General features: G+C 41.9%; 1 protein-coding gene across 1 annotated transcript in view; it reads right to left on the bottom strand.

Moving 5' to 3' along the window:
• Positions 1–91: 91 nt before the first annotated feature.
• LOC149142080 (uncharacterized) overlaps positions 92–26357 on the bottom strand; it is a 37916-nt gene continuing 11650 nt past the window's right edge. The window contains exons 2-9 of the mRNA XM_089451397.1: positions 6040–6110; positions 5788–5847; positions 5132–5544; positions 4926–5025; positions 4674–4733; positions 4372–4439; positions 4158–4284; positions 92–702 (exon numbers count right to left, since the gene is read on the bottom strand). Of these exons, the coding sequence (XP_089307523.1) occupies positions 418–702; positions 4158–4284; positions 4372–4439; positions 4674–4733; positions 4926–5025; positions 5132–5544; positions 5788–5847; positions 6040–6110 (1184 nt within the window). The 3' untranslated portion in view covers positions 92–417. The remainder of the gene's footprint in view (positions 703–4157; positions 4285–4371; positions 4440–4673; positions 4734–4925; positions 5026–5131; positions 5545–5787; positions 5848–6039; positions 6111–26357) is intronic.

The raw sequence follows: 26357 nt of genomic DNA, 5'->3' as shown, positions 1-26357 counted from the left end.
CTGATAGGGCTTGAACGCCTACAGTCACGAAGAATAAGGAAATAAGAGCAAAGAACCAGCTGAAAGATAAAACCAAAGCTTTTTACCTGTAAACATTTCTGATCCACCGCCAGACCATCAAACAGGACCTTAACTTCAGCATAAGCAGTTTCAAACCAAAGAATTCTTCAGGCTGCCCGTATAACAGGATCAGGAGAATTTGCATCTACCATGTAGACTCTGCACCTTTGCAGATTTATGATTATCGCAGTAAAGAAGAAACAACAATTATTTTAATATAATACAATTTCACAGTCAGCCATATTTTCAATATCCTGACTAATTATAGTAAGGATATTTACAAATTCAAATAAAATTTTGGCCCCACATTGTAATGTACGACTCTGTGTATGTATGTAATTACAAGGGTAGAAGATATCAGAAAGCAAATTCATATGGCATTACTTCTGTCACCTGTGAAACACATTCATCTGTCTTTCCTTTCAAGCATTCCTCCACAGTAGCTCTTGAAGAGATCGGTAATTGCTCACATATCCACTCTAACAAGGATTTTTTATCCTTTGCAAAATCCCACATATACCAATCTAACAGTTTTGGAATAAGGACCTTCCTCTCAGCAGTAACACCAATAGCAGCCAGCAAATATTCCCTTTTGGCTGCTTCCAATTCCATTTCCACCTTATTAGATGTATACACCCACACCTGTCCATTGACAAAACCAAAGATTCAGAGATGTGAACACCTATTTTTGGAAATCCCTGTAAAAAGCATACAAACATGGACATAAAAGCAATGTTTTTCTGAGAATTTTCATTTTTATGAGTTTCCAAGTGTAAGTGTTAGAAAACATTTGCCCATATTTCAATCATGAACAAGGGGGATTTCCCACGAGGCTTTGCATGAGCATCTTCTGGAATATATATAGAGCAAGATGGTTGGTTGATTATACTGTCTTGTGTGCTTCAAATGCAGAGTTTAGGAGCACTTTGCATTGTATGCTTCAAATGCAAAGTCTGAAAGATGCCTTAATACATGCATTTACTCAAAAATTGTTCTACAATGTTAACTGATTGAATTAGACGCTAGACTGGAGGCCTGCATTTAAAGTAAACAGCCCATAATTACAAGTCCCACAACAATTTAACTTTATATGCATGCGGCATGTATGGCGTCCCACCATCTATGTTACTGGATCGGATCCAAGAATAGTGTTTCTGTGGATCTGCATCCAGCTCTGTTTCGGATACATTTCCAGAAGGATCCACACGAGATCTATTTATGGCTTGGAAAAAATGTCAAGCTAGCAGATCCTCCAACAAAAAGAACATATTTTAAAAATCACAAAGAAACATAAAATTAAAATAAAAAATGGCAGAGTGCAGGGCCCTAAAACCATAATTTCTCCCTACAAAATAGACCATCCTCCCATCCTAGAACATACAAATCTGAGATTTTGTAGCAGTCTGCATTTCTGAGTTTGTGAGAAAAATCCAGAGCATAACGTTTTCAAAGATTCTGAATTTTCTATGTTTATCATAGTGATATATATATATATATATATATATATATATATATATATATATATATATATATATATATATATATATATATATATATATATATATATAGATATATATTTGAGAACAATAATCAATTTCGAACATAATGTTTTCAGAGATCTGAATTTTCTATGTTTATGATTCACTCTCTCTCTCTCACACACACCCCATTTCCCCACATCCAGATCCTGACTTTTCAAAAACTCTGACAGATCCATCATTTCCATGCAACTTAGACCACTGTTTTTCTTTATGTGTTGGCTATTAGTTTGATTTTAATTTTTCCTTTCAAAGCTTAGGGCTCCAGCAGAAAACCATGGTTGATATTTTGATTTCAAATTTCAATAACTCATTTATAGAACTATTAGGCAGATTTATTCACGACACATGCACATAAGCCCAAGTGCAGATCTACTACTTATAGCAGGAGAGGACCAACTTCCACAACACAATGCAAACGTAATCAATGGCTCAGAACACTCTAAACCATAAACAGCCCGCATCATAACCTCCTCGTCAGATTTTCCATTTTTCCAATAGGCCTGGCATTCGGTCAACACAGAAAGGTCAGTTAGATACATAAGTTGGAAGAATTTGAAATATCTTCCCTGGAAAGGAAAATTATTAGAGTGAAAGGGTGTTCGAAGTATGAAATGTTCAATAGCCAATGCATTCATCAATTGCCCTCCCACATTAAGGACTGCCTGTAACCCTCCAATCACAGTACACACATAAATTAAATAACTGCAAAATAATGTCGATAGGAAATTCCACAAGTTCTTTGATAATCTTATTATCATTGTAGAAGCAGGGCAACCTGTCATTATATAAGTTACAGAAAGTTCCTTCAATGTTTGCACTCTGATACAGACAGCTACTGTGGTAAGAAATGAGCAATAAAGTCGATTGATTGCATTCTCATATTTGGCAATGTCATACCTTGCGCATTACCGAAACAACCTTCTGAGGTGTGCCTGGTATTCCGTGTTCAAGGAAGGCCTGAAGTTCTCTAAGCGTAAAAGTTCAAAAAATTGTATTAGTCACAGGAAGATGCATCCTAGAGTGAAGATCAGTTGTTTAGAAAGCAATAAATGAAGACTGGGAGAACCACTTAAAAAGTTGAATGAGTTTGTTTAGATAACAATAAACAGAAACTATACATGCAAACCAGGGGGAATGTTAGTATCATACATGCATCATGCAGGCATTGTAAATGTTGATCCAAAATGCTAGCTTCTGCTGATATGTCAAGCCCTTTTCATCTGCAGAACATAGTTTGCTGACAAGAAATCTGAAAGCACAGACTTATAAATTAGCCCAAACCTAAAAACGACTAAAAGAGAACATAAGCAAACAAACATGCATAATAGCATTATTTCAACAAATGACAAACACACCTTAATCTTCTGAATAAAGAAGCACAAACATGGACATAAAAGCAATGTTTTTCTGAGAATTTTCATTTTTATGAGTTTCCAAGTGTAAGTGTTAGAAAACATTTGCCCATATTTCAATCATGAACAAGGGGGATTTCCCACAAGGCTTTGCATGAGCATCTTCTGGAATATATATAGAGCAAGATGGTTGGTTGATTATACTGTCTTGTGTGCTTCAAATGCAGAGTTTAGGAGCACTTTGCATTGTATGCTTCAAATGCAAAGTCTGAAAGATGCCTTAATACATGCATTTACTCAAAAATTGTTCTACAATGTTAACTGATTGAATTAGATGCTAGACTGGAGGCCTGCATTTAAAGTAAACAGCCCATAATTACAAGTCCCACAACAATTTAACTTTATATGCATGTGGCATGTATGGCGTCCCACCATCTATGTTACTGGATCGGATCCAAGAATAGTGTTTCTGTGGATCTGCATCCAGCTCTGTTTCGGATACATTTCCAGAAGGATCCACACGAGATCTGTTTATGGCTTGGAAAAAATGTCAAGCTAGCAGATCCTCCAACAAAAAGAACATATTTTAAAAATCACAAAGAAACATAAAATTAAAATTAAAAATGGCAGAGTGCAGGGCCCTAAAACCATAATTTCTCCCTACAAAATAGACCATCCTCCCATCCTAGAACATACAAATCTGAGATTTTGTAGCAGTTTGCATTTCTGAGTTTGTGAGAAAAATCCAGAGCATAATGTTTTCAAAGATTCTAAATTTTCTATGTTTATCATAGTGATATATATATATATATATATATATATATATATATATATATATATATATATATATATAGATATATTTGAGAACAATAATCAATTTCGAACATAGTGTTTTCAGAGATCTGAATTTTCTATGTTTATGATTCACTCTCTCTCTCACACACACACCCCATTTCCCCACATCCAGATCCTGACTTTTCAAAAACTCTGACAGATCCATCATTTCCATGCAACTTAGACCACTGTTTTTCTTTATGTGTTGGCTATTAGTTTGATTTTAATTTTGCGTTTCAAATCTTAGGGCTCCAGCAGAAAACCATGGTTGATACTTTGATTTCAAATTTCAATAACTCATTTATAGAACTATTAGGCAGATTTATTCACGACACATGCACATAAGCCCAAGTGCAGATCTACTACTTACAGCAGGAGAGGACCAACTTCCACAACACAATGCAAACGTAATCAATGGCTCAGAACACTCTAAACCATAAACAGCCCGCATCATAGCCTCCTCGTCAGATTTTCCATTTTTCCAATAGGCCTGGCATTCAGTCAACACAGAAAGGTCAGTTAGATACATAAGTTGGAAGAATTTGAAATATCTTCCCTGGAAAGGAAAATTATTAGAGTGAAAGGGTGTTCGAAGTATGAAATGTTCAATAGCCAATGCATTCATCAATTGCCCTCCCACATTAAGGACTGCCTGTAACCCTCCAATACAGTACACACAGAAATTAAATAAATGCAAAATAATGTCGATAGGAAATTCCACAAGTTCTTTGATAATCTTATTATCATTGTAGAAGCAGGGCAACCTGTCATTATATAAGTTACAGAAAGTTCCTTCAATGTTTGCACTCTGATACAGACAGCTACTATGGTAAGAAATGAGCAATAAAGTCGATTGATTGCATTCTCATATTTGGCAGTGTCATACCTTGCGCATTACCGAAACAACCTTCTGAGGTGTGCCTGGTATTCCGTGTTCAAGGAAGGCCTGAAGTTCTCTAAGCGTAAAAGTTCAAAAAATTGTATTAGTCACAGGAAGATGCATCCTAGAGTGAAGATCAGTTGTTTAGAAAGCAATAAATGAAGACTGGGAGAACCACTTAAAAAGTTGAATGAGTTTGTTTAGATAACAATAAACAGAAACTATACATGCAAACCAGGGGGAATGTTAGTATCATACATGCATCATGCAGGCATTGTAAATGTTGATCCAAAACGCTAGCTTCTGCTGATATGTCAAGCCCTTTACATCTGCAGAACATAGTTTTCTGACAAGAAATCTGAAAGAACAGACTTATAAATTAGCCCAAACCTAAAAACGACTAAAAGAGAACATAAGCAAACAAACATGCATAATAGCATTATTTCAACAAATGACAAACACACCTTAATCTTCTGAATAAAGAAGCACAACTTGGTAGCCGACCCAAGTCAAATGAGTGTGCAGTGATATCATGGAAATGTTTGTATGGACCAATATCTCTCAGGATTGATTCAGAACAAACACCATAAGGATCTTTGAAATGCATTTCTTCTGAACATTCTGTAGGTATTTTACGGCTCAAAGGGCTTCTCGAGCCATAACTCTTTGACCTTGAAAAATTCAACCGTAAAACTGTTGATGATGTCTCCTTATTGGTTGCCAACGATGGTCTTGTTAGCTTCAAAAAAATACTCATCAAACACTTCACAATCTCTTCAGAAAGCTTGTTTGGTTGTGTGCTTTTCCCCTCTTCAAAAATATTCAGGGATGGTAGTTTCGTTGGTCCAAAATGAGTATTCACTGGAGTATGCTCTGTCTGGCAAATGTTATAATATCATACATAAATTGAATCAATATCTACTCATACGATATTCTGAAAGTGCAGGTGCACATAAGAAATGTAACTTATTTTTCACTTGAAATGAATTCATAATTCTTTTCTTGGAAAAAAAAACTATACTCTTCCTTCAATGTTTGCACTCTGATACAGACAGCTACTGTGGTAAGAAATGAGCAATAAAGTCGATAGATTGCATTCTCATATTTGGCAATGTCATACCTTGCGCATTACCGAAACAACCTTCTGAGGTGTGCCTGGTATTCCGTGTTCAAGGAAGGCCTGAAGTTCTCTAAGCGTAAAAGTTCAAAAAATTGTATTAGTCACGGGAAGATGCATCCTAGAGTGAAGATCAGTTGTTTAGAAAGCAATAAATGAAGACAGGGAGAACCACTTAAAAAGTTGAATGAGTTTGTTTAGATAACAATAAACAGAAACTATACATGCAAACCAGGGGGAATGTTAGTATCATACATGCATCATGCAGGCATTGTAAATGTTGATCCAAAATGCTAGCTTCTGCTGATATGTCAAGCCCTTTACATCTGCAGAACATAGTTTGCTGACAAGAAATCTGAAAGCACAGACTTATAAATTAGCCCAAACATCCCACTGCTCGAGCTTGCAAAGCGGCTGACTGTGTACCATGGCTTTTCTGTCACCTTCTTCACCGCCGAATGGATGGACGGCTCTCCTCACCACACCTTGCCATCTTCGTCAAGGGACATGATCCGCTTCATAGAGCTCCCTGATGTTCAGATCGAAGGGGATCGAGGCGCCTCAGATTGCTGTCCTCTCTCATCCATCCACAGACGCTTGGCCTCTCTTCGCTGACGCTTGGTTTCTAAAAAGGCTGATGATCTAATGGCTGGAGTTTATTCCATCGTCTAACAATCGATCTAAGGGCCCATAACGAGACACCGCGGCACGGAGGGGAGTTCCTCTCAGAGGGAACGCCTTACGGCGTAATTATATGTTCATGTAATTTAGAGAGTGAATGGCGGTTTGAAACAGCGTTTCATAACGTTCCACCGTAGCAATGTTATCGCTAATGGTGTTGCACATGTCAAACTGAAGACACGTGCAGAGGTCGGTAAACCGCAGCTGCGATTGTTCAGATGGGAACGTTTTTTAAAGGATCAGTTTTACATTTAAACAAAGACACCTGTCATAGCAGAGAAACAGGAACCGATGATCTATTTTGTGACTGCAGTTGCAAAGTGGCAGGGAACAAGATTCGATTGCCTATATTTGTCTTCAGCAATGGGATTGACACCTGTAATGCCACCGCTTCATCAGTTTTCAACAGTTCGAGTAGAAGAAGGAGCGCATTTTTATTTTCAGAAGAGCTGATTGTTTTCTGTTAGTTTATTTATTAATAATGATAAAAACAAATTCCTGGTCTTGGGGTCGATTTGTTTTCCCCCAGCTGTGTTTTGTTTCATATATTAAAAGGAAAAATTGAGTTAGAGAGAGTTAGAGGGGGAGAGTTCTGAGTGTTGAGAGCTGGAGGAGAAACTGAGTTTCATTGTACAGTCTATGATAGAGATTTTTGATGAAATTTCACAGCTCTGACTTCTGAGATTCCTGTGGTATGTTGATTTAGCATAAGTGTTTCTTGTGTTTCATATGTAATCTGTTATGTTCCATTTCACTACATGATCATTTCTAACTGAACAAATGAAGTGTTTAGGTAAGAATTCATGCCTGCCATGCTCTGCCTATAAGTTTGTTCATGTTTAATGTTTTCCTCTGTTTGACAAGGATTCATATCCTATGCCCTTGTCAGCTCCTCACCAGTCTTGCCATCCCATTTAAAATCTAGATTTGATGCTAAATTTCTTGCCTACCTTGCCTCAGTCGATAACTTGTGTTGTTCATTATATTTCTCTGTTTCAAGCTGTGATTTTGCCCATGCAGCCCAGAAAAACCCCGTTATTTAATTAAAAACCCCAAAATCAACTCTTTAATCAGTTTACTAGCCTAATATCAGTGTTACCTTGTTGGTCATCTCATCCCATTGAAGATCTACCGAGATTGACCGGAGAGAGCCTTCTCCTGCCCCGTAGGGCTAGCTACGAGGCTAAATGGTTTGATGTAGCCTTGAGGTTTGCCTTTCTCAGCCTGAGGTGAAATTACAAGCGCTAACAATATCGATCTGAAAAAGTAAAAAAGCGATCAACATCACGTCGTTTCGTAACCATTAACGAACCTGAAACGACAAGGGTCCGACAATCTTTTCGTTTTTTCACGGTCGGAAAAGGGTTTAAAGACGACCGCCTCTTGTTTATGTCTAACGAGTCAAGAGGGGAAACCCGACAATCTTTTCATTTTTAGCAAGTCAGAAAAGAGCTGAAAGATGACTCAATAGTGACTTTTTCGCGTATTTACCGAGTCTGAAAAAGTATAAAATATAACTCGTTTCGCCATCGAAGTTGCAAAAAAGACCTTTCATAGCACCAATAGCAAGCGTAAAATCCATTTTCGACCAAAAATACATTAAAATATTCAAAAAACAACTTTTTAACCCTAATTACAAGTCAAAAGGTCTATAAATATGTTGAAAATGTAAAAACAAAATTACTTTTACATTTTACCCTTTGCATAGTGGTAGTGGTCCATTTGGGGTGCAAACTTCGAGCAGCGATTACCGCCAATCCGGGCAACCATTTGAAATTCCGCCAGTTCCAGGTAAGAGGCGCTTCCTTTAGCTTCATTTCCACACTTGTTTTATGCATTTTGTTCCTGAATTGAGCCTCGGCAAGGGGGATTTTCAAATTTAGGGTTGCGCCCCATTGGCGCGGGTATCCGGCACAGGTCCGCGCCAATGGGGTGATTTACCCAAAGGTGCCGCGCCATTGGCGCGACTATTTTAAAAACAGTCGCGCCAACTGTGTGACCTAACTTTATATATGAATTTACCCATCAATTTTGAAATTTGTTCGGTTTGCAAGCCTACCAGGGTGTCACTAATGATGAATTCGTCCTTATGGGTGCAAGAAACAAGCAAAAATGGTGGTGGAATGGAAAGAACAGGAGCACGATGCCGTAGATGCCTTAGCCATAGCGGATGAGGGATGTATGAATGCTTTGAGAGACTGTGGTCTCAAAAAATTCTTCCTCACCTCTTATCTGCGAGCTCAACCGGAGCTATTACAGTTCATAGTGGATGCTTGGGATGTTGATGACCAAGTATTTTGCTTATGGGATCAGACCTTAGAGCTGGATGTATCTGATGTGTACTTCATTACTGGGCTGTCACGGAGAGGGGCGAGCCCTATTTTGACCGGAAGTAGGCCTTCCGGGGAGAAGATGGGTGAAGTGAAGGCTCGTGTGTCCCCAGAGGCACAATTTGGGAGAAACAGTGCTAAGGTGGATATCTCCACCATCCATGACTTGGCCCTTAGAGTGATATTGTTCACTATCACGCGTGCAGCTGGGGTACAGGCGCCCCATGAGGCAAGTAAGAATCATCTGTTACTAGCGACAGAATGCCTTAGCCCCACCATTTTTGACTGGGCTACAGCGGTGACTACAAATATCAAAAGGCAGCTTACAAAGTGTAAGCGCGGGGGAGTGAAACAGTTCGGGTATGGCTCGATTGTGGTGTCGTTCTTCTTGGAACGATTGCCACTTTTTCAGTACCAAGGAGCTGTAGTGGCGGACCCATTGCCACGAGAGCCCAGGATGGCTCGTTGGGCAGCATTGATGCCCAGAGGAGGAGGGGGCCAACAGATGTCATGGAGGCCCGAGTTCTTCATATGGCTTCGCCAGCAGCTGATCGTGGTAGAGGATTGGTCGTACGTGGGAACCAACTTCATGGGGGACCCAGACCTCCCACTGCAAGAGGGGGAGGAGTGGGAAGAGGAGCTAGGTATGATCTTCTCTTTTTGGTGTTTTATATATTTCATTTTTTTTTTTGTTAATACATGCATGTTCTGATGACAATTGTATGTATATGCAGATGTGGGCCCAGAGCGACTAGCCGGCTTATCTCCTATAGCGCAGAGGGACCAACCTGCAGCTAACCCTCAGGCAAGGGGAGCCGTGGGGGAAGAGCTGGTGCAGAATCTCGAGGGGCTTACCCAAGGGATTCCAGGCTATGCTAGATTGGCGGATGTGCCGTTCGCATACCAGAGGCACACGGTGGGGGTGCCGACCGGCATCCATCGTCTGTTGAGACGCTTGGTGCGCGCGGTGGCATGTTATCATGAGCACCACCACGAGTAGACTCCTAGGTTTCTTTCATGCATATTTTTTGAGGGACATGTTGTCCGAGGATGTATCAGGATGAACATGTATTATTTTTGGGTTTTGTAACGCACATGGTGCAAACATTATGACACACACATATATATATATACATATGCCTATGGTTTATTATTGTGCTTTTATGTGCTTGCTTGTATGATGTTTTGATTATAAATTACGCAAATGTCTATCTAATACATGATTGGCCAATGCATCAGATAATGTGTTTAATCGTCGTGGAATATGTTGATATGTGATAAAATCAAAATTCCTTTCTAAAAATTTAACATGTAAGTACAACCTTAAAATGTGACGGTCTCTGACGGAATATCGCCCATTGAGCTGATGGACAACAAGTTGAGAGTCTAGGTTAACAAGCAATGTACGAATACCGAGATTAATTGCCTCGGCTAATAATTCAATAATAGCACTATATTCAGCGACATTGTTTGTAGTACAACCTAAACACACACCTTGAAGATCTATCAACTCACCATGAGGATCGTAGATCACCCACGCTGCAGAGGACAAATTACGAGTGCTGCGGCAGGCACCATCAGCGAAAACAATGTAAGGTGCACCCGACATCTACACAAGAAGCAAAAAGACACAATAAGGGGCAATCACGCTTTCACACCAAACCGAAAACATGAAAACTCACACACACACACACACACACACGCATGTACAAATCGAAGCGCATGAATCATGCATAGTACTTTTTCAAGTACAGCCCATTGTAGGGCTTATCAAGAGGATTACCTTCGTAGTCAATTAGCTCATATGCCCCTTTTTGCAACACTCTCTTTACAATGTAAGGGCCTAGCCACATGGGCTCGAGTTTGCCTGCCCTGAGCTTGTCATTTGCTTGGTCGTATAGCAGGACAAGGTCTCCCTCAACAAAGGAACGAGGATGAATGGTATGGTCAAAATGAGTCTTGACTCTCTTCTTTTGAGCTTCGATGGCTAGAGAGGCTAGGCGGCGGGTCTCGTCCAACCGTTCTAGATAAAGAAGCCGTTCCTCCACCGGAGTGGTGTTGGGAAGCAACTCGACGGTAATTTTCAACGAAGGAATTTCACATTCGATAGGAAGGGTAGCCTCTAGTCCAGAGACTAGTTGAAATGGAGTGAACCGGTGGCATCCTTCACAGAGGTCCGGTAGGCCCATAAGGCAGGAAACAACATCAGATGCCAATTAGACTTATGCATGTCAACAGTACGTTGAAGCATCGTAACCAAAATCTTGTTCTCGGCTTCAACTTGGCCATTAGGCTGAGGATAGTACGGGGTCGAACTATCATGCGGTAAGCCTAGTTGGGTTGTCAATTCAGTCATCATGTGATTACGAAAATGTTTTCCGTGATCTGTGACGATGGCCTATGGAACTCTGAACCGCGTAATAACATGATTGAACAAAAATTGCGCCGTTGTATGACCGTCTTCGGTTAATGTGGGCATCGCCTCGGCCCATTTTGTAAAGTAATCGACGGCAACGATAATAAATCCATGCCCCCCGGCCGAGCGAGGCTTACAGGTTGTATAATCAATGCCCCATTTTTAAAAAGGGCCTACGGTCACTACAGGATGTAGCGGGGCCGGTGGTGCACGCATCTTCCGCTGGTATATCTGGCATGCATGACATGAGCGGACAGCAAGAATGCAATCCTTAAAGATTGAAGGCCAGAAATAGCCAGCGCGAAGGATTTTTTGAGCTATGGCATATCCGGACATATGGCCACCACAGGCGCCAGAGTGGCAGTCATTTAGGACTTTCTCAGCCTCCTTGAGGGTAAGACATCGGCGAAGAACAGAGTCAACGCTGAGACGGTACAGGGTGTCTCCTATGATCCGATAAGGTTGAGATTGATGACGGATCCGCCGCCGCGCATCTTTGGAGGCAGCGGGGCGGAAATAGGATGTTTGTAAATAAACAATAATATCCCCGTACCAGGGATCGAGGGTGCTGATCAGAAAAAGAGTTTCGTCCGGGATATGATCCTTTGAAAGAGAGGGTGCAGAAGGAGATGGCAAAGAACAGAGTAATTCAGCAAAGACCAGAGACTTCTTAGACTTGGCAGCAGTAAATTCCAAGTCAAACTCTTGGAGGATTACGATCCATTTCGAGTATTTTCCCCCCAGCAACTGACGCGACAAAATGTACGTCATTGGGTTGCAGTCAGAAATCACGATCGTGGTGCGCAAGAGGATATAATGCCGGAAACGTTGGACGACGTAGACAGCGGCCAATGCCAACTTCTCAACATAAGCCTAGCGAGTTTCCGTATCCATGAGGTTGCGGCTGAGGTAATAGATAACATGCTCATTGCCGTCATCATCATCCTGCACTAGAACCATGCCGATAGTGGTATCGGCAGCGGCCAGATAGAGAGTATAATCATGATGGTAGTTCAGAGGTCTCAATAATGGAGCAGAGACAAGGAGGCCCTTGAGTCGCTCGAAAGACTCCTGAGCGATAGCGTCCCAATGGAAGGGTGTATCTCGCTTCAACAACCGTGTGAAGCCCTTAGCCACCTCGGCATAATTCGGAATGAATCGTCTGAGGAATTTTCTTTGCCCTGCAAGCTCTGCAACTGCTGCAAAGAAGCAGGGGGAGGAAGATTCAGAATGGCCTCGACGTTGAGGGGATCCAGACGGATGCCTTCTCGGGAGACGATAAACCCGAGTAGTCGGCCTGATTCAACGCAGAAGACACATTTATGAGGATTGAGCCGAATACGGTAGTGTCGACAATGGAGAAAGACTTCGCGAAGATGGGAAGGATTGTCCTGATGCTTGACTGAATGAGCTAGGAGATCATCTAGGTACGATTGTACAATGTGACGAATGTCATGAAAGGCATAGGACATGGCACGTTGGAAGGTAGCGCCGGCATTCTTTAAACCAAAAGGGAGCTTTTTATAGGCAAAAGTGCCCCAAGGACAGATAAAAGCGGTCTTATGTTGATCAGCGGGCTCAATATTGATCTGGTTGTATCCAGAAAAACCGTCCATAAACGAGTAAATTTTGCTTCCTGCACATTCATCAATAAGCTGATCGATGAAGGGTGTAGGGAAGTTATCCTTAGGACAGGCGCGATTGATATCACGGTAATCAACACAGACTCGAATAGTGCCCTACTTTTTGTTCACAGGGACTATATTAGAAACCCAATCCGTCAGTGGAATGGGATAAATGAAACCAACCTTGAGAAGCTTTTCGACTTCTGCTTTGATGGCTGCGGCCTTTCGGGGTGCACAGGGCGTAGGCGCTGACGAACAGGCTTAGCACCTGGATCCGTAGGTATCTCGTGCACCACTATACTAGGGTCGATGCCAGGCATCTCTTCATAGGACCAAGCAAAGACATCACGAAATTTGCGAAATAGGTCAGTGTAGAGTTGAACTTCCTCTGGAGTGCAAGTGACTCCAATATGAATGTGCTCGACAATCCCTGGTTTCACAGAGATGTCGATGGGTTGGGTTTGCGTAATGTTTCCCATATTGCCCTCAGAAGATACTTGGTAAATTTGAATAGGTGTTTGAAGGGGTAAAGATGGGATACACGAAGCAAACCGTTCGAGACATGCGATCATTTCTTGATGGGCAGGGAGAAAAGAAGAGCGGTGGTGATGATCTGACCAAGGGAGCTCTTCAAGAGACATGGTCTCTATGATGGCTTCATCGGAAGGAAATATTTCCTTTAATGGATCTGAAGTAGCATCATCTCCAAGCCAAGGGAAGTGAACATATGAGTCGGAATCACTGCTCGGAAGAGCAGGTTCGGGAGGGGGAGCCGATGCAGCAACGATTTCGACGTAGTTGAGCTCGGCGGGACTCAACGGCATCATATCGCCCCAGGAGTCTATCTGATTAGCGGGAGGAAGAACCCACGGATCAGAACGTACGGAAATCATGTTAATAGGGGTGAGATTCGGAGGTGGAAGGGGAAAGACACCCATAAGAGCGGGATCCTTAAAGAGTCCAGCTCCCACACTCTCGAATGATTTAGAGGTATGCTCCACGAACGGCACATTACCTTCGGAAGAAGAGGCGAAGAAGGAGAGCTGGTCCACCGTGACAATCTTCCCTTGATGAGGGAAACGAATGACACGGAAAAGGGAGGAAGCCACGGCTTGCATGGCGTATGTCCAGCTATGTCCGAGGAGGAGGTTGTAGGTAAGATTAGCGTCGACAACTTTGACCTCCACTTCTACCGTCTTCCCTTCCAAGGAGATGGGCAAGCGTTGGAGGATACCGTAAGGACGGGACTCTCTTCCATCAAAGGCTTCTAACGTCATAGGAGACTGGCTCAATGTTGGAGAACCAATAGCTTTCCAGCAAGCAACAGACATGATGCAAGTTGAGGCACCTTCATCAATGACTGTACGATGAATTGTTTTACCATTGATGATGACCTGTATAAGGAAAGAAATTTGGTGAGGCAGTCTCGGCGTATATCCCTCGAGATCAAAAGAAATCAGATCCGAGTCAGCCAGGTCTATGCCACCGATGGCCGATAGCAAGGACTTCCTCTGGGAGGGGCAGCTCTGGAGGACTTCTAGAGCGGACATAGCAGAGGGAGCCTGGGCTAAGTCCTCAACAATGTTGTAGTGTTGAGCAGCACGGGCATTCGGGTTGTAGGAAGACTTCCGGAGTACACCTTTTGGAGGGGGTCGGATTGTCGTCTCAGTGTTGGGTCGTTCGATGTGGAGTGGGCCAGAACTGGATGGATGAGCGCTGGAGGGGACCTTCGGCTCTTTCCCGGCATGAGATGGATATTCTTTCGCTCGAGTGGTGACATGGATGGGAATCGTCCCTGCCATGAAGACTTGAGAGCCGAATGAAGAAGAGGGTTGCGATGGATCTGCCACCATTTGAGTTTGCTGAGAAGGGAAAGGTTCTTTAAGCACAGCGGGAGTCCCAGGAGCACCTTTCAATAATCGACTAACTTCGGACCGCCTAGGGCAGTCTTTAGTGTAGTGATCCTCATCACAGATAAGACAAGGATACTTAGGCTTACGTTTGGCTCCTTCCTCAGGTGGAGGTTTAGGGGAGTCCTGCTTGGGTTGTTCAGATTTATTCTTGGCTTTCCCTTTCTTTTTCCCTTTCGAGGATTTATCCACCGTGGTGGACTAAACGGCGTTTACCTCGGAGGTACTTCCAGAATTAGATTGACCCTGAGAAGCATTTCCATTAGAAGCATTCTGTTTTTTCTTCCCAGGGTTCGCGGATGATTTCTTTGAAGATGCGTTTACAGAGCCTTTGGATGTTCCGGGTCTCGGGGTGTCTGGAAAATAATCATATAGAGTACCTGACTGAGAATATACCAAGTCAAGGTACTGAGCTCGCGCGATAGCTTGCTCTTCAGTTACACAAGCTCCCATGGAGATGTCTCGTGCAATTGCAGGGACAAAGGAAGTCGTGAACCAATCGGTCAAGAGCTGATCAGGAATCCAGAATTTGATCAAGCGACGACGCCGTCTCCATTCATGTATATGATCGGATATATGCGTGGCCGTGTCCTGTTTGAGAGACGTAAGGAGATGTGTCCCTGTCTCATACCGAATGGGTAACTAAAAATGAGTTAGGAAAGCCATAGCCAACGAGTTGAAATCTTGAAATGTTCCGCGATTCAACTCAATATACCACTTAGCGGCTGAGCCGGTGAGAGTCCTTTGGAAGAGGCGGAGCCGGATGGAATCATCAAGCCATGAGTTGGATAAGCACCAAAGGTGATAGGTCATGACATGGGCTTGAGGGTCCTCACCAGCTTTGCCATCGAATTTCAGGCAATCACCGGGTATCTTAGTTGGAACTGGTGGCCAATATGGATTATGAAGGATGGGATCATTCGTTAACTTGGACACATCTGGAAGTTCCAACATCGCTAAGAAGGGAAACTGAGGATTAAAGGACATGTGTGGCTATGGAAGAGAGCTAGTACCAGGGTTCCAACCAGGTGGTGGTTGCCCCCATGGACTTTGTCCGAATGGGCCTGGCCCATAAGGGTTCTGCCCATAGGGATTTTGTCCATAGGGGTTTTGTCCATACGGATTCTGTCCATAAGGATTCTTGATGCAGACAGTTGACCCTGGGTCTACCCCCCAGCACCCCATGGATTAGCAACTTGACCTGCAGGTGCAACATACTGCTGCTGATAATTCTGGTAAGGAGTGACCTGCATCTGTTGATAATTTTGATAAGGGGTAAACTAAGTTTGCCCCTGGGGTTGCTGGTAGCCATACATTTGCTGAGCTCCATACTGAGCCTGATAAGAAGGTTGCACTTGGTAAGAAGGTTGGGGTCGTGGCTCACCTTGCATTTGATAACCAATTTGAGTCTGGGGCCTAGAAGGATGTCCTTGAACGGGTTGAGCTTGGACAATCTGGCCGGAAGGTTGGCTTGGTTGGGTTTGGGATGGAGTTGTTTGCCCAGAAGGATGTGCTAGCTGGGTACCAGTTTGTCCTTGAGCAACCAAGGGTTGTCCTTGCGGAACAGATGGTCGAGCGGGCTGGACGACTGGTTGACCTTGAGGTTGGCCAGCCTGTCCAGAAGGATGACTAAGCTGAGTAGTGGGTTGGCCTTGCTGTGCAGAAAGCTGGCCCGCTTGCCCAGAAGGATGACTAGGCTGAGCAGTGGGTTGGCCCTACTGTATGTAAGGCTGCCCCCCTTGCCCAGAAGGATACCCCTGTTGGACTGCCGGTTGACCTTGTGGAATATAAGTTTGCCCAGCTTGTCCAAAGGGATAGCCCTGCTGGATACCAGGTTGGCCTTGTTGGATATAAGGTTGTCCTGGTTGTCCAGACGAGAAACCTTGTTGGGTACCAGGTTACCCCAGATAACCAGAAGGTTGACTCAGATAGGTAAACGATGGACCACCAGCAGCCGAAGGTTGTCCCTGATAGGGTTGTCCTTGTGGGCCCCCAGATTGTCCTGGGTAAGACTGGCCATAATATTGCTGCCCTTGGGGGGTTTGCACATAAGGTGGCTGGCCTTGGTTAGGTGGTCCTTGAAGTTGTGCAGGCATTGCTTGGCCTCCATGGAAAGAATGAGTACTAGGGTCCCAAGCAATGGATAACGGTACCGAAACCTCAACAAAAGGTTGAGTAGGCAAGGGTTGAGAAAGTTGAAGGTATTGACCAGTAGAATCATAATAAAAGAGTGGACCTTGCGTGTTCGGATCCTGAACAGCTTGCCCATAGGCATCATATGGCCCCCTTCCTGGAATAGGACCAGAAGAGCGTGGAGCACTTTGTGCAGGGTGGACGACTCTAGGCGAGAGTGCCAGCTGGCCATTACTCACTTGACCGTGAGGGGGACCAGCACCAGTGTTCAAGGCTGAAGACGTTGTTACGGCACTAACAACTGGAGTTGAATGCGCTACACAAACAGTTGGATTCGTTGGAACTGAAGTGACAGGTGTAGTGTGGACTTGTGAAACAAAAGATCCTGTGGTGGGAGTGATATGGGGATCCCACATAGTCAAAGCGAGAGTCCTGGCACTTACCCTATCCCTCAACGACTGATAGCATGGGGGGAGCGGAGAAGTAGCTGGGATGGGAGTGTCGATATTCGACAACACAGGTGTCTCACTCACTCTAGGAGATGTCTCATCCATGTGAGAGGTAGACATTGGAGACGAAACACCAGGGGGGGTAAATGGAATATCGTCCTCGTCAGGCTCCCAGATGGGGTTCCAATGAATTTTGTAACCTTCGTCGTTTGGGGCGCGAGAGTTGATCGGTTGGATACTCGGGATAACAGGAAGAGTATCACTTACAATCGGTACCTCAGGAGCAGCGGAAGACGGAGATCCTTGATCACTTGGAACGGGAGTCGACGGTTCAGCCAGGATGACAAACTTCAAACAAACCTAAGGGAATCTAACGATAAAGGACCCTACTCAAACTAACGCACACAAAATCTAACCAGGTAATGTTTATCGTGGTCAAATGAATTTTAAGACGCAAAGACACAACTTGACCTTTTCATGTTTTAAGAGTCGAGAAAAGGACAAAAAGGTGACTCTAGTCGCCTTCGAATGTTTTGTGAGCCCGAAGTGACAAACTGCTCAAGTGAGCCTTTTCTTTTAAGGAGTCCGAAAAGGATCAAAAGTGACTACTCTGGAGAGACTAGGCAAAGGGTTTACCAAACAAATCCATAAAACTGCATATACACCTTGGCAATCATATGAAAACCAAGGACTTCCCGTATGGCAGTCAATCTTCCCGAATGTTGTGTTCGGTGCGTTACGGCTTGTAAGGCGGCAGACACGGCTTCCTGTGGATAAAGGATGATAACCTAGTGGGGTCTCCCCTATATACGCGATGGTACGTGGGAGCTCAAATCCATGCTAGACCACTATCGAGTCACAAAAGGAGGAATCACCCAACCGTAGTGTGAAACAACAGTGACTAGGTTTAACGACGCCAGAGCACGTCTCTAGCCTAGACCTCTAATTAGTGAGCATTATGTTCCAATGCATTTTTAAGTTCATTCAGTTCATTTTATGGTTTATCTTTAGTTAAGTTTCAGTTTCCGGGTCCTACCGTATGTAATCTCTCACAATTTCCCTAAATGAAAACTATATGTCAAAGAATATCATTTCATTCGATGAATGCTAACTACGAGAGAGTTAAGGATTTTTCAAACAAAATGACCACAAACAAGCAAGAATAACTCTATTGCAGCTAATGACAAATAAACGAAACTTTTCTTTTGTTTTAAATCACTTAATCAATGAAAAGCTTCTAAGTTCAATTAACTAATGCAACGTAAAAGAGATTATTCGTTTTTCTTTTCAATGGCAAAGTGCACCTAACAAATTTTGAGAGACAGTAACACCGAACAAAGATCAATTTCACTCAATGAGAACACAATCTAATCCCCAAAACACCAGAACAGTCCTTCAAACCAAGAAGAAAACACAAAGACCTCTATGAGCTATGTGATCTAAGCTCAAACGAAGCCAAGTGAAAACCAAGCGAAAAAGGAACAAATCACTTGAAAAAAACTTTAACAACTACCGAGCAAATGCAAAAAGTAATCACAAAGTCGACTGGACGATCAAAGAACCCAAGACTCCTACGGAAGGCTCGATGTACCAAACCACTAGATGCCCTAGGGCTAAAAAGTGTAATCGATAGAAAAAGGCAAACACCCGAAGGATGAAGGTCTAAAACCAGTCAAACCAGGATCAAACACACTCCAGTAATTGAAAAAGACACAGCAAGACACAAAATCCAAGCTCAGAGGGCTTAAGGACAAGCAAACTGAAAATTTGATAGGCCTGGCGCGACTATCAGGCAGCAACTCGCGCTTTTATAGGATTGGCGCGGGTTGTTTTTGAGCAACTTGCGCCAATTGGCACGACTGTAAGGCCAAAAAGCACGCTAATCAAGTTTGCTAAATCAAAAACAAAAGCAAGCGACTCAGGGCTTGAAGACAGTATCTAGGCAAACCAGGAAGTAAGAAACAGCAAGAAATCCAACCCAGAAAGCTATCTAAGCAATCAAAGTAAGAAAAACCAAAGAGACAAGACAAACTCCAAGTTGTTTAGCCCGTAAACCAAACTGGAGACTGACTGAAGTGGCATTGATCTACTTCGCTAATGCAAAGCAATAGCATTTCGAAGGCTACCTGGCCGTACTTCAGGCTCCGTCTACAGTTTACAAATCAAACAACAAGATCTCCCCAGTGGAGTCGCCAAATTGTTGTGGAGGTAAATCCTCTCTGCGGACAGAGACGATCCCTACTAGCCCAGACCGGGTCTAGCAACAATCACACAATGCTATCACGCAAGTCCCTAATTGCAAATACCAAGCAGATGGTGAGAACTTACTTGGATTCCAACGCTAGTATTCGTAGAAGAGATGTCGCCCTCGTTCCTTTTCCTTGGCCGGTCACGATCCCCACGATCTCCGCGATTGGACACTTGCACATGCAAAGAACAACACGGAAACAAGCGTAAAATCTAGTATATGCAATTATATATCAGTCAGAAAAGATATAACTCAACATCAAACATGAAACAATGAGAGTGGAACCATAATGATAGTCATCTATTATTAACAAATAACAAAGAAGAATACAACCATTGTTCTGACGTCAAATCCTCCTTTGGCTGGGTAGTCGGCTACACAAGTCTTGCAAAGCTTGTTGGGTTGAGGAACAAGCCTCTCTCTCTTTGGGTAACAAGAATCTCCTTACTTAGATTTGGCCTTATGGGTGCAAAGAAGGCTCTTGCAGCTTCAAACTCTCTATCACTATGCTGGGACCAGAACTATTGTACCTAGCTTGCTCAAGGCATAGAGGCAAGCTTTTATAGATAGAGAAGAAGGAGATAGGATCAACCACATTATTTGTGGGATTGGCTTTATCACTTGGAAACTTCCATGAAAGGTGGCAAACCACTTTCCCTTCTATGGAGATTCGAAGCCAAACCATCCTAGCTCAACATAGATTCAGTTGGTGAATGGGTTGAAGAGAACCTTCGGGAGTTTGGTGGTTGAAAACTTTACTCAATTCGGTTGGCGCGAGTGCGACTCTAAGACAGAGCACCAATGGAGCGCCCTTTTTAGAGGATTTCCCTCATTGGCGCGGGCAGTGATCGGAGGACCCGCGCTAATGTAAAAAGAGTTGTTTTCATGGAGATTTTGCAGGAGATGTCTTCAGGGCAAATGAAGCTCATACTTAAAGGAATATGATGCAAGTGGTTTCAGGTCATGTCACTTCTCACAGGTCCTGGAATGAGTCCTCCAGTGGATGGGAGAGGGGTAACAAGGACGGTGACAAATTGTTGTGTAACAATAGGTAATTCGAATTTTACATCAAGCTTCAAAAAAGGACTTTTTCCAGAGGATCTATGCTTATGAATAGAAGAAGACGAGGATGAAGAGGAAGAAGGTGAAGATGGGGGTGGTGGATCACCATTTCCTCCATTTCCTTTCTTAGAATGATCATCATCCTTCTTACCTCCTAAAGAGCCCTCTCCTTCATGTGGATGTTTGGACCCTTCTCCAACCAATTTCTCATTTCTTTCTTGGTACAATATCCTCACCATTTCAGTGAGGTCCAAGAAAGCCTTTCTGAAGACTCTTTCTTCTTCTCTTGGATTTGTCTCTATAGGAATTTCTCCTTCATGTTCAGACATCCTTGAAGCTTCTGCTGAGACTCTTGAGGGTGAAATTGAAGGTGGAGGTGATGGCTCTCTGGCCTTCCTTGACTGAGGATTCTCTCATTCTCTAGTCAACTGTCCTTCCCCTCTTTTGAGTTTCAACCTGGTAAGCATCAATACTTTGCAAGACAGTTAGAAGATCTTTGCACAAAACCCTGAGCTCTGCTACCAACTTGATCTGAATTTGAAACTACTTGAAATTTGTTTGCAAGGTATTCAATTCAGAATTAAACATGTTTAAAAGATTTCCATGTCTTGCAGAAAGAAAACACATGAAATTTTCAGCTGTTCATGACCCATTTAAGCATAGCAGAGTTATTTCCTTTTGCTATTTAACACATTAAAATGAATTTGATCTGAAAAATAAATCAACCACAAATGCAAAAGAAGTTGATAAAGCAGTTCACCCCCTCCAGGGCTACGCCTGCTGGGTCCAAAGCTCCCAACCGGGCTTGTCCTTGTTTTTATTAAATGCTCAAATTGAAAATATAGCTGAATAGAAGCATCTACAAGAGAAATAGATGGTAAAAATGGATTCAAAACACTTGAATCCTTCAGGATTGACTATTGTATCACCTCCAATGGATACCTGCAACCCTATACAGTCTTCACAAAACTGGGCCCTAGTGGCTCCTAGAACTTTCACGGCTCCAAAACCTCTGCAAATGACCTCGGATGGCTATAAGACCTGCACCAATGGCTTCAAAAGGTCGAAAATACCCAAAATCAAAAAAAAATTCGTCCAAAACCGACTTTCCTAGCCAAAGTTATGGCCATTTAAAGTTTCTCCAGTTTTTCCCTAGAAAAACTCCAGCTAACTTTAGTTAACTCCAGATAGCTTCGCCAATTATGGCAGGTCCGCCAAATTTGGCGCTCCTGCCAAAATTCCGCCAACTTAACTACAGTTACATTTAATGTTTAAGTGGTTGCCTCGGATTTCGTGCAGACGAAATATTCATTTTTTAATTTTTTTTTGAAAAATTAAAATTTCTAATGTTATGGACAAATTCTTCTTTTTGCCATAACTTCCTCATACGGCGACCGTTTTTCGAACCGTTTGTGGCGCCGGAATCAAGAAGACGAGCACTTTCCAGTCATTCAACTTTGAACCAGTTCTAATTACTTTAAATTTTGAGCATTTTCCGACACTTAGGACATGAGCACCTGATCAAATGATAACATGATTTAAACTTTGATGCATACATACCTCATCTTGATTCTCCTTTGATCATCCTTTGGTGTGGCCCTTCTTGCTTCATCTTAGCTTGCCTTCATATCAAACTTTTCTTGAAACCCATGAATGGGATTCCCAATGAGACATCTACTTTGGTCCATGAACCTTATTTTGAATATTCCATCATATGATCTTAAAGATCCTTGTCTTGCAAATTTTTCTTTTCCTTTGATGATGGAGGTCTTCTAAGATACTTAATCATGATCAAATCTTCTTTTATCATGGATGAGGTTTTATACTAGGTATGCTCCTTCTATATGAATATCTCAGGCTACATCTACCATGCTCCTATATTCTAGAATATATTTCTACCCATGCATTTTTGTTCTTCTCATAAATGCTACACCTACATGAGTGTCTATAAATATATGTACATCATGCTTGCTAGATTCTAGAGGGTGTTTCTAGCCATGTAATTTAATTTATTCCTACATGCTCCTATTAGACTACTCAAAAATTTGAAAGAAGTCTATAAGTAAAGATTTTGACCTAGTCATAGTAGAGTGTTAGGTGTGGAGCATGATTATTTAGAGGTCTTTGTTTTAGCTGGATGTATACCCCGGGAAGATTGTACACCCCTCCACACAGGGGGTGCAGGGGGGACTTGTCCCCCCCATGGGGGTCCGAGGGAGCTAATCCCCCCCGGCTGGGGGGTCAATGGGCCAGCGGGGGTTTCGGGGGCAGCGCCCCCGAAGCTAAAAACAGATGTAAAATTGCCTTGTACAGGTATAGTAATTTCTAGTCAATCTAGGCCGTTCATTAGGTGGATGATCTGATGGTAGAATTTATGTTTAGTTTAGGGTTTTTTGCCCTAGAAGGAAACCCCTCTCTTTGTATGAGGGTATTGTATTGAGGCTCTGTAATAGATGTGTATTCTCCTATACTTGTTCCTTTATATTATTATTGTTAGGTCGGCTTGGTTATATTGTGACTCCTTAAACCCCTATATATAGAAAGGAGGTTTTGTCATTTGAATCATCAAGGAATCATTCATTTGTGTAATGTAAAGGAGGTTTCCCCCTCAAAGAGGCTGAATTCTAAGGCATTGATCTATCTTTTTTATCTTTTTGCGAGTTGGTTTCATAACATTTGGAATCAGAGCTTTTGGATTTTAGGGTTTCGCTGCTCCAAATAGGTCATCGTGGCATTTTTGCTATAAAAAATTTTCTGCGATGTTTCAGAAGTGAAAAAAAAAACTCATATGAGACAAATCGCGCTGAACCTCAAATCTGAATTTCAGATATTTTTGCGCTATATTTGTGGAGATATGATATGAGGAAGTTGGTCTTTTTTCAGACTCCTGAATTACATTCCAAACAGGTGACCTGGGGAAAATAGTCATAACTTTCTCTCTAAGCATTAGATTGAAATTTCATAAGAAGGTACAGAAAGAGGACGAACTGTAGTTTCTTGTATATATTTTTCAAAGCCAAAAGTCAAAACAGGGACACGCGGCACACCGTACAAGTTCGCTCTACTGAACTAGTCTATAATCAAGTCACTGTGGGAGATTTGGCATAACTCTTCCTTGGAGAATCCAATTTGGATTAGACTGGTGGCATTGGAAAGAGGACACAGAGGGCTACTGCAGGTTGCAATTTCAAAACTGGATGATCCGAAATTACAGAGATACATTAGAGGCAATATCGAGCTCCTACAAAGTGAAAAAAGGTGTGTAGATTTTTTTAAATTCTTGCTTAAGCTTGGTTTGAAAAATTATTTTGAAGGAATTCAAAGGGCATAGTAGAGCATTATTATTGGTAACTAATGCCCTAAGGAAAGAAAATGCAAACACCTAGTAAGCAACCTGAAATCTCTAGCGTGACTCATGAAGAAGAGGAAGAAATGCTACATGATATATCAAAATTACAAAACCAAGTGCAGCAAATGTCACTCTCACAAAAGCTAACAGAAGCTAAGATAAATGGCGTGGAAGCTAAGATGAATGGCATGGAAGCTAAGATGGAAAATTTGAAGATAGATTTGAACACAAATTTGAATACAGACATGGCAAATTTGAAGACAGATTTGACAAATTTTCTACAAGAAATACTTACTAATGGTGAAAGGGTAGTAAAGGAAACTCATGATGTGAACAAAAGAAATGTTAATCATGATTTCATAGACTCTAATGTTGGATTGAAGACCCACCATATTCCAAAAATCGATATGAGGAATTTTGATGGCAAGGTTCCCGCAACATGGATATTACAGATGGAGCAATTTTTCGATCTCAATAATGTGCAAAACACACAAAAGGTACGTATTGCAACTTTATATTTGGAACCAAATCAGTTTGTATGTTATCAATGGGTTTGCTCTCGTAAACAAATTATCACTTGGGAAATTTTTACAGAAGAATTGACAGCACATTATGAGGATACAAAAAGCAACACTTTTTTTAGCCAATTGATAAGTCTCAAACAAAAGGGTTCAATAATGGAGCACATTGAGGAGTTCCAAAAATTGAACATAAGGGTAAAAAATATTCTAGAGGAGCATAGGATTGATGTGTTCATAGGGACTTTAAGGGATAATATCCAACATGATGTTCACCTTTGGGAACCTGATTCATTAGAGAAGGCATTCAGGTTAGCAAGAAAAATGGAAAGCAAAATTATGGCAACCAGGAAGCATACCACTCACAACTATAAAGATGGAAGTGTTTTTGCCCTTAGTCTTCCATAACCTATAAGGTTGACACCACAACAATTGGAAGAAAAAAGAGCAAAAGGGCTTTGTTACAGTTGTGATAGCAAATACACTAAAGGTCATAAGTGTGCTGAGAAGAAATTATTCTACATAGATTGTGAAGAGGAAGAAGAAAAGGAGCAAGAAAGGTCAAAAGAAGAGGATATACTCCAGGAACAAAACCTAGATAAAGAAGAAATGAATCCGCCCATATCTTGTAATGCATTGGCTGGAATTGCCACTCATCAAACCATCAAGATAGAAGGACAAATCAAGAAAAAAAAGGTAATAGTGTTGATTGATTCAAGAAGTACCCACAATTTTATTCATTGTAAGGTAGCAAAAGAATTGAATTGCTTCCTATATCTAGCACCAGAGTGTCAAGTGATGGTTGCAAATGGAGGAACAACAAATTGCTCTAGAAAGTGCCATAATATCAAGCTATCCATGGGAGAATCTTTATTGACTAGCCCAATGCTTTCCATTCCAATGGGAGGTGTTGATGTTGTGCTAGGAGTCCAATGGCTACAATCCTTGGGTACAATAGCTTTTAATTTTGAAGAACTTTTCATGAAATTTTCTGTGGAAGGAAAGGAAGTTGAATTAAGGGGTATTGCAGGGAAATCGGGAAATATAATCAACTCTAACGGTATGACAAAGCTTCTAAAAAAGGAACAAAGAAGTTTAATTGCACAATTATGTTCGCTGGATGTTTCCACATCGAAATCATCTATTTCTCCAGATCTCCAAAAAGTCTTGGACAATCATTCCAAGGTATTTGAGACTCCCAAAGATCTCCCACCTATTCGTGATCATGATCATGCTATTCATCTGATTCCAGGAAGTGTTCCTCCAAACATTAGGCCGTATAGATATCCCTATGCCCAAAAGAGAGAAATTGAATGTATGGTTGCAAAAATGCTAGAGGATGGTATAATTCAACCTAGTCAAAGTTATTTCTCTGCTCCCGTAGTATTGGTGCACAAGAAGGATGGATCATGGCGAATGTGTCCGGATTATAGGGAGCTCAACAAGCTCACTATTAAAGATAAGTTTCCCATTCCTGTCATTGATGAATTATTGGATGAATTGCATGGATCAATTTACTTCACCAAGTTGGATCTTCATTTAGGATATCATCAAATCAGAATGAAGACTGAAGACATTCTGAAAACAGCATTTAGAACTCATGAGGGTCATTATGAATTTTTGGTCATGCCTTTTGGCCTTACCAATGCACCTTCTACATTTTAAGGTTTGATGAATTCCGTTTTCAAACCCTTCCTTAGAAAATTTGTGTTAGTATTTTTTGATGATATACTAATTCACAACAAGTCTTGGAAGGATCATGCTGAACATGTTGACAGGGTGCTACAACTATTGGAGGAGAAACAATTATATGCAAAAAGATCCAAATGTTTCTTTGGAGTACAAGAGGTGG

The sequence above is a fragment of the Pinus tabuliformis genome, chromosome X (assembly GCF_031772625.1).
Source record: "Pinus tabuliformis cultivar Carrire ecotype Pingquan chromosome X, CPIR1, whole genome shotgun sequence".
In the NCBI taxonomy this organism is placed as follows: domain Eukaryota; kingdom Viridiplantae; phylum Streptophyta; class Pinopsida; order Pinales; family Pinaceae; genus Pinus; species Pinus tabuliformis.
The sequence above is the reverse complement of the archived record's forward strand: the minus strand, read 5'-3'. Positions and strand labels throughout refer to the sequence as shown.